This window comes from Electrona antarctica (assembly GCF_951216825.1).
Source record: "Electrona antarctica genome assembly, chromosome: 13".
Taxonomy (NCBI): domain Eukaryota; kingdom Metazoa; phylum Chordata; class Actinopteri; order Myctophiformes; family Myctophidae; genus Electrona; species Electrona antarctica.
The window spans coordinates 30,234,733-30,244,283 of NC_136794.1; the positions used below are offsets into that span (position 1 = coordinate 30,234,733).

The 9,551-nt window shown below is 44.5% G+C and overlaps 1 protein-coding gene across 1 annotated transcript in view; it reads left to right on the top strand.

Moving 5' to 3' along the window:
- Window positions 1-9,268, top strand: part of ahr2 (aryl hydrocarbon receptor 2) — a 73,644-nt gene extending 64,376 nt beyond the window's left edge. The window contains exons 10-12 of the mRNA XM_079518919.1: window positions 20-299; window positions 1,217-2,851; window positions 6,022-9,268. Coding sequence (XP_079375045.1) covers window positions 20-299; window positions 1,217-2,851; window positions 6,022-6,129 — 2,023 coding nt within the window. The 3' untranslated portion in view covers window positions 6,130-9,268. The remainder of the gene's footprint in view (window positions 1-19; window positions 300-1,216; window positions 2,852-6,021) is intronic.
- The last annotated feature ends 283 nt before the right edge of the window (window positions 9,269-9,551 follow it).

Consider the following 9,551-nt stretch of genomic DNA (forward strand, 5'->3'; position numbering starts at 1 on the left):
GCCATTTTCCTTTTCACAGTAACGCTGAGGGCGAGGAGCACCTTCGCCAGAGGAGGCTGCAGCTGCCGTTCAACTTCACCACGGGGGAGTGCCTGCTCTACGAGACGGGACCCAGCCTGGACATCACCCAGTTCCAGGGTCCTGGCGGTCCTGGCGGTCCTGCCGATCCTGCCGATCTTGGCGGTCCCTCGGCGCCGCCCACGCCTACACCCATGCCCCCTGGCCTTCCTATGAACAAGCCCCCTCCCAGGTCCCTGTTGGACTGCTTCCTCAACCAGGGCGAGGACGTCTACTCCCAGGTTGGTATTGTTGCATGTGTTGCACAGTGAAAATAGTCTATCAATGTGGCATGCCACAGTTTCAGAGAGCCTGCCATTGGCACTTATTCAGTGAAACATTAGTGAATTGTCCATGCATTGTCATGGACAAACAGGGGGAGATTTGATAGGTGTGTTATGGTGTCAGGTGTTCACACTAGGCAAGTCTAGTGCGACAAGGTGTGTGTGTGTGTGTGTGTGTGTGTGTGTGTGTGTGTGTGTGTGTGTGTGTGTGTGTGTGTGTGTGTGTGTGTGTGTGTGTGTGTGTGTGTGTGTGTGTGTGTGTGTGTGTGTGTGTGTGTGTGTGTGTGTGTGTGTGTGTGTGTGTGTGTGTGTTTTGGGGGGGGGGGGGGGGGGGGGACTATAGCACAGTCACACCACGCTTTGATTCTACCTATGAGGGTGGATTCTGCCAATGCATTTCAATCGGAATCGAGCGTTGTTGCCCTCATAGGCAGAATAAAAGTGCGGTGTGAGCATGCCCTTACAGGAAAAGTTGGAGTGAAATCGATCTGGTATGACACAAATATAGAACAAACATGGACATATTGTCATTCTATTACTACTGTACTACTACTAGCAAAATGTGGAATGCCCTGACACCATCCTGATGTGCATCACAGCTTTCTTTCAAAACTGTCAAAAAATCATCCATCAGGAGACCACAAGGGGAGATAAATATGATCATTCACTGCCGCCGTTTTATGCTGTTGATGAATTGAATACAAACAAGTTATTTTAGCATTAATGTCTGGCTGCACCACGTGCTGTTTAATTTTTTTTACTGATAAAGTATCAATCAATCAATCAATCAATCAATCAATCAATCAATGTATCAATGTATCAATGTATCAATGTATCAATGTAACTGTATCACACCTCTGGTTCTCTCCACCCAGCCCGTGGAGTCTCCGCTGCCCATAGACCAGGTGTTCATGGAAAGCCGGGCGCTGGTCAACGTGCCCAGCAACTCCTGGCAGGAGGGAGAGCCCACGCTGAGCGGCAGCCTGGTGCATGTGAAGGAGGAGAGCGACCCGTCCATGGCGGCCATGATGGACGCCCTGGAGAAGATGGTGGAGGACGGCGAGCTGTGCACGGCCCTGCAGGGCCTGGACGTGGACCCGGCCGAGCTGATGGAGTGGGAGAACGCCCTGCAGAAGGCCGACAACACCAAGACGGAGCTGGACAGCATCCTCACCAACGACATCCTGAACTACATGGACAACGTGTTGTTCAAGGACCCCGGCGAGGCCGGCCTGGACGCCGGCCAAAGCAGCTGCTTTGCGGCGGTCAACAACAACAACCACCAAAGAGAGACCAGAGAGGCGTTCAACCTGGCGATGGTGGAACCTCTGCCCTCGGCCCAGCCCGCGCAGCAGTGCGACCCGCAGTTGTTTCAGAGGCCCGATTTCGGCCACCCGTCGTGCGTCGTACCGGCGAACGGCCTCTACACCCAGCAGCAGGGCACAAGCGGCAGTCTGGTGGGTATGGCGGTGGCGGCGGGGCAGAGCTTGTCGGAAGCCGCCGGCCAAGCGTTCAGCGCTACCCAGAAACTCTCCCATTACGGTCCCCTCCCCCTGACTGACGCCAGCAACGCCCCCCTGTCCCCCCCGTCGCTGCAGTTTCCGGACATATTCAGCCCGTCGATCGAGAGCTCGATCCCGGAGCTTGCCCTCCCCGCTAACATGGGGAGTAACAACGGCTCGGTCCAGTTCCGGGCCTGCGGTCAGGCACCGCTCAGCCACGTGGGCCACATGCAGTCCAGCCAGAACCATGCCTTCCAGCAGTGCCAGCAGAATGGCCCGCTGCTACACAACTCTGCTCAGCAGCCACACAATGTAGCACCCAGTGCAGCGGTGGACACACTGCCCTCCCTCATTCCATGCAGTAGTGACTTCCCCTCGCCCGCCGGCTCCAGTGCACAGCACAGCGTTCCCGGTCCCTTTCCTGCGGCCTGCCTGCAAGGCACCGCCCCATTTCAAGCTGCGCAGCAGAATAACCACAGGGTTCAGCAGTGGCTGCACAGTCAGCAGCAGAAGCTGCTGTCCCCGGCTGGCACTGTGCAGAACGGACACAAGCTGCTGCCGCCGCCCTGCCCGGGCCAGACGACCCGAGAGGGCCAGAGACTCCCCCCATACGGCCCCTGGTCGCACAATATGAACGGACTGAACCACACGCAGCAGCAGCAGCAGCAGCGAGGTCTACTGGGCCTGGCCCCGGGCCAGCAGACTCCACCCAGCAGCTGCATGTTCGACAAGCGCTCGCTGCATGGTGGTGGCGCGATGGATGGCACTGTGGCAGCTCCCTCTGTGTCTCTGTGCCAGGGGGGCGACGGCACCTTGGACCAGAGCCCCCCCCAGGGGTCCTGCTACTTCCAGTGGGGCCGCACTGAGCCCATGGTGGGCACGTCCGCCATCGTCCAGGAGAATGCCACCGTCAGCCCCCCGTCTCACCCGCTCCTCACCCCCAACCTGTCCTCCCCGGAGGAGCTCCTCGCCATGCAGCGATACCTGGAGTGCAATGATCAGACGCAGGTACACCTACATTCATAGTCCTCTCCTCTCCTCTCCTCTCCTCTCCTCTCCTCTCCTCTCCTCTCCTCTCCTCTCCTCTCCTACCCGTCTCCTCTACTACTCGTCTACTCCTCTCCTCTTGCGTTTAAAGGTACTGTACAAGTGTACATCTCACTCATATGCCAACCTGAAAAGCTAAATATATCTATATATATTTTAAGCAAAAACAGGACTTCAAAATGTCACTGCTGACAAGACATTTATCGGCATTTATTTGACAATAGATCTGAGAGACAGATATTTTCTTCGGACCTCATTATGTCCAAAACCTTTACTTTTCAGGATTTGAATAAAAACATGTAGCAGATCTGTAAGCTCAATACACGTCGCTTCACGCCATGTTTTGAGCTTGTAGATCTGCTACGTTTGATGCTACTACTTTTTACTTTTGCTTTTGCTTAAAAAACTAGCCAAAGATAAATGTACACTCTCTCAGTCTGTGTTTCATTATGTGCTTCCTTCTGGGGCTGTTATTTTCAGTTGAATTCCTAAAGCCTTCTCAGTAGTAATGTGAGACCTAGCATAATCCCACAGTGAGGCTGAGGCCTTGTGATGGCTATTTATTTATTTATTTATTTATTTATTTATTTATTTATTTATTTATTTATTTATTTATTTATTTGTTTGTTTGTTTGTTTGTTTGTTTGTTTGTTTGTTTGTTTGTTTGTTTGTCTGTCTGTTTCCCCTCCCCTGTAATTTCACTGAGCTGTACAACACTCAGTGTATAGTAGGCACTCAACTCACGATACGATTCGTATCACGATATGAGGTTCACGATACGATTTTTCACGATATTTTAAACAAAAAATATTTTCCAGAAAAATTACCGTTTATTTTTAATTTTATATAATTTATCTTCCCCCGAGCTTTTTTCACATTTTTTATTTAACTATATTGCAAAATAAGTAGCATTACTTTTGACAGTGCAGAAACAAAATTGCCTTCCTTAATGAGCATCAACGACCATCATCACTTGGGCACAGTCACAGACACACACAGCTCCCCTCTACTGCTCTACTACTGAAAGTGACTCTCATTTCTCTCCAAAAGCACTTGAATATGATGGAATATGACTAAAGCTCACATTTCACATCACACACCATAATTCACTAGCCCCACCATAATTCACTACATTATTTTTTTTTAAATCGATTTTTTTATTTCAATAAATCGATTAATATCTCTAGGTCGTCCTCAGACGAGCCTTCCATCGTCGCTTCCAGTCATCCCGGTTCTCCATAGATCAGGCCAGCTCGTTGGTGCTTTGCGCTCCGGCATCTTTCTTGAGTACATCCACAGTATGTTGTGACCGGTGCCCATGTGTTGGTTCCCACAGCACCAGTTTGCTGGCTGGGAGCTCTTGGTGTCTTTGGCAGTGTCCTGCGAGTCTCATTCTCCTGCATGGCTGCTATTTTGTCGCTCACCCTGAATATTCCGGCATACAGATTCTCGTTGGTAACATGTGTAACATATCGTCAGGATTAATATTAATATATCGATATATATCGATATACGATATATATATATATATCGTTACATGCCTAGTGTATAGCCCTGATGACATCACCGGCTAAGACAGATCCAGTACTATTACATTTAATTACTTCTTAAAGGGACACTTCACCCTTTTTGCAAAAAAAATATATGTAAATGACTTTTTGAAGCTGGGCTCACTTCCTTCCTGGACTACATGTTGTCTCAGTAAAACAGCCCTCCCCCTATCCACAAGGAGGAGCAGTGCACCAAAGAATTATTGGAATTTTAGTCCAGGAAGGAAGTGAGACCAGTGTCCATGACATCAGAGACACTGGGCTCACTGCTATAATCTAAAATATCTAAAACCACATATTACACACATAAAGACCCCCAGGAAAGTGTTCTAAAGCTTCTAAACGCCATTAACATATATTATTTTTGCAAAAAGGGTGAAGTGTCCCTTTAAGGCTAAAGAGCTGAGAGGCTGGGTGGTTTAAATAGTTTTGGGGGATTTGAGTGGAATTATGTGTAAAAAAAATAAACTTTGTTTTTGCAAAAAGTCAAATCTCCGTAATGACATCAACGGGAGGATACGTACTTCACCCATTTCCCAGGCTTACTTTCGTATAACTGGTCCACTCCTGTCCTCACTAATGCTCATTATAAGAGGGCTACTCTATGAAATCTAGGAAGAAGTTTAATCTGAAACATATTTTATACAATATGTAGTCCTGATCTCTGATTCAGGTGGTTCGGGCATCTGGTTAGGATGCCTCTCGGGTGTCTCCCTAGGGAGGTCCTCGAGGCACGTCCCATTGGGAGGAGACCCCGGGGCAGACCAAGGCGCAGTTGGAGGAATCACATCGACTCTCTCTCTCTCTCTCTCTCTCTCTCTCAGCTATAATAATAGTTAGTTATAGTTATTCTGGGGATACCTGGCACAAAACATTTACAGATGCGTACTGATTTAGAAGGCATTTGTAGAGTTGGCCTCATGGGTCTTTTTTTTTTAAAGATTTCTTTTGGCTTTTTTGATAGTTTCAAGTGGAGATTGACAGGAAAGAGGGAGAGAGAGAAGGGGAGAGACATGCAGCAAAGGTCGTCATGAACGGGACTCGAACACGCAGCACGCTGTCAGGCCAGAGCCTATATGTGGCATGCGCCTGGACCACTAGGCCAGCGGGCACCCCAGGCCTCATGGGTCTTAAAGGGACACAAAAACATATATGTTAATGACGTTTAGAGGATTTAGAACACTTTCCTAGGGTCTTTATATGTGTAATATGTGGTTTTAGATATTTTAGATTTTAACAGTTCCATGATGTCATGATGACACTGGGCTCACTTACTTCCTGGATTACATGTTGTCTCAGTAAGACAGCCCTCCCCCTATCCACAAGGAGGAGCAGTGCACCAAAGCATTATGGGAATTGTAGTCCAGGAAGGAAGTGAAAAACCACATGTTACACACACATAATGACCCCAGGAAAGTGTTCTAAATCTTCTAAACGTCATTAACATATATCTTTTTGCAAAAAGGGTCCCTTTAACACATTGTGTCTTTTCAAATCCAACCGTTGAGTGCCATGGACGGAGATCTCCATCTTTTAATGTTTTATATTGATTAACAACGTTTACCTTCTGCTCATCACCAGGTCCCGAGCCTCCCTGCTGAAAACAACGGATTATTCTCCTTACCCCCTCTAGTGGACGGAAACGTGTACTTTTCAGAGCAAACCCAAACCAACTGCTGCAACTTCTAAAGATGGCAGTCACGCCGTGTGGTTTTCATCCCTGAGAGGGTCGAACTGAGGACAAGAGGAAGGAAGTTCACATTTTAGCCCACAAACGGCGCTTTTACCCATGGACTATACATGTCCCCATGTGACTATAATCATATTTTTTACATTAAGCTTTTGTCTCATATTATCAATGTTGTCCACCTTCTTGTACTATATGCCAAGCAGTGGCCTTGTCTGCTTCCAGCGATAATGAAGTATAAATCCACAAGTGCATTTATCAGGATTTTTGAACATGAGCCAGCGAGAAGAGATTTTGGTGGAATTTCTCCATAATTAAACCAAAGGAATATGCTTTAAATGGTGCAATCCATATTCACTTCTCCCCTGGTTTGTAGCCAGGGGGGACACACATTCATTTCTTGGACTTAAACACATATGCATAAAAAAGAGAATATAATCTTTTTTTGTTGCTGTTTGTTTCTTTTTTTATCATAGTGATTATATGAGTTTCATTCCAAAATGAACCATCTGCCATTTGAAAAATGGAACATCTGCTCTCGTTTTTTCTTTTTTTAAAGGATCGCTCACTACGGAATATTACTGAAGTCAACATCTCTATTTTTAAGGTCCATCTATGGATGACAGCGTATTTTTCTTCCTTTTTTCCTTCTTTTTTCCCAAATGGATACAGTACCTATAGTTTCATTTTTGGAATAAAACCCGTATGTAGGACTTGCATCAATGTACAGTATAAATGCAATTTGTAAATCTTATATTTGTATCATTTGTATGTTGTCTATATTAATGCGTTGACATGGTTATGTTGTGTTGTGTACATGTGTGCATGCGTGTTGAATCAATGTGCTCAGCTGGCTCCCACAGAGCAATAGGAAGATGCGCACAAAACATAGGAAAAAAAGAAAACTGAGCGTTTTTCCTGGACTTACAATTTGTTTCAGCTTTTTTCCAGACGTCGCTGCGTCTCCTCCTCGGATGTGTACAAAATGTGCTGCCAAGCAAGGTGTGTGTTCTTTCCTGTACAAAGACAGAAAACAAAACAGCATTTCGGTTTTAACATTGTTGTATGCACTATATATACCCAGTGGTTCCAAACCATTTTATGGATTAAAGGTATATTCAGTGATTTGACTTAATTCAAATATCACTTATTTTTTCTTTTTTTCTGGATAATCCTCCCTACTATAGAGTGTGCTGACCATATAAGGAGTTCCTCCCTGTCCCCAGTGAGCCCCTGGGGTCAAAAAACCCTAGTTTCAGTTTGGTGGCGGGTGGCAAAGCCTTCATCCAATCAGGATGAGAGGGGCCTTCCTCCAATCATGATCGAGTGGGGGCGGGCCTTGGTGCACATGCTGTTGGCCTGTTGCACTTCCCCCCACTGTAGAGCGTGCATGTGCACATTTTGTTACCGGGGGGGACCGGGGGGTTTTCCAAATCACCCAAATCACTGAATGCTCCTTTAAAGGCCCACTTGAATATCTCGAAAGCGTTCGCATCTGACCAAGTGGTCAGGTGGGTGGGCAGCCAGCCGCGAATGCTTTTGAGACATCGTTGTGAGAACATGTTTATTTTAATGATCGATCGATCGATCAATGAATCAATGGATCGATTGTGTACCGGCTTAATTGGATCAATGGAAATAACGAAGTATACTTTACGTTCCTATTTATCGGTGTCACAATGAAACGTCATTTTCTTTCCACCTTTTTAAAAGAAAGACATACCATGATTTCATTTTTCTTTTCTTAGTTTTTTCATTCATTTTTAGTATTCATATTATATTTGCAATATCCTCACAGGTTGGTAATCGCTGCACTACTACGAAATGTTTCAGAGCCGCAATTTAGGGATGCTTTGAAAAGTGATGCTGATCACTGGTATCCCACAGCAACAACTGTGTAACTTGTAACATGTCATAAACAAAGCGTGAAAAGTGTGCATTTAGAGCAATCGTTAAAAAGCTGCAATCACTAACTTTTTTTTGTCACGATCATGACACTTTAGTTGTCATTTAATTGTCATCACAAAATAATTGTGATTAACGTTGGAACATACATACATTTCTGTTTGCCGTTTTTCCGTTTACACAAACAATTGCACAAGGCATTATTGACGAGTAATGTAAATGTACAATGAAATGACTGACACTGAGCGGTGCCAATAAATCAACAATAAGTAATGTACTATGGCCAATACATGACATATTTAATAATTGTATACTATAAAAAAATAGTGTAAATGGCCGATCTACAAGCTCACAACGTGTCACTTAGATGTTAACTTGTAGATCTGCTTTTTAAGTTGTTTTTTTGTTTGTTTTTTACGTGTACTTAACACAAATCGTGTTCCTGGCACAAAATTATTTTCAGATGGGGGAGGGGGTCTTTCACATACAAATAAAAGGTTTGATGACCACTGCTGTACCTGATACAGATTGGTCAAAACAATGTTCATTCACTAAACAAAAGTTATGGATTGCAGCTTTTAATATAAATATTGGTTAATATAAAACCAAATCAATATAGTCTTATTGATAGGCTTCACTATTCTTTAGAAAACATAATGGATTGGATCAGTACAGATGGATCCATATTGGCCGATATAGAGCGCCCGTAATGTTATTGCACATACCTAACTGCAGCCAGTGGTGAAAAAACTATTTTTTTAACTTAAGTAAAAGTATCAATACTGCAAAGTACCAACAGTAGAACTACGCATTTTGCAGAATGTCCCATTTCACAAACATCTTTAGCTTGGATATTTTCAAATGCCTGAAATGTATACAAAGCGGTTAATGCATATTTTGGAATAATAATCAAAATCTATGAAGTTACTAGTAACTAAAGTTGTCAAATTGTAGTGGAGTAAATGTACAATATTTGCCTCTGAGATTTAATGGAGTAGAGGTAAAAAAAACAAAAAATTAATTACTTCAATAAAGTTAAAAAAATGCCACAACATTTTACTTAAAGGACCACTTCACCACTTTTCAATATCTCTTCATATAATTGGTCCTCACTAATGTTCATGATAAAACACCACCATTTTTCCTACTCAGTCTGTGTCTCATAGGAGGGCTTTGGGCAGTTCGGACACCCGTCCACCAGTGACATCATCATTAGGCAGATTATTTTTTAAACAAGATTTGTTTTAAAATATATTTAGATTTGTATTATCGTGAGAACGATGGCTTCAACTTTTGCATTGCAACTTTTCAGGAAAAGAAAGCCTGCCATTTCTATTAGCTTGGATTCCCCATCGATGATGTCACTGGTGGACGGGTTTCTGAACTGCCCACAGCCTTTCTATGAGACACAGACTGAGTAGGAAAAAATGGTGGTGTTTTATCATGAACATTAGTTAGGACCAATTATAGGAAGAGAAGTTGAAAAGTGGTGAAGTGGTCCTTTAAGTAAAGACTGTAC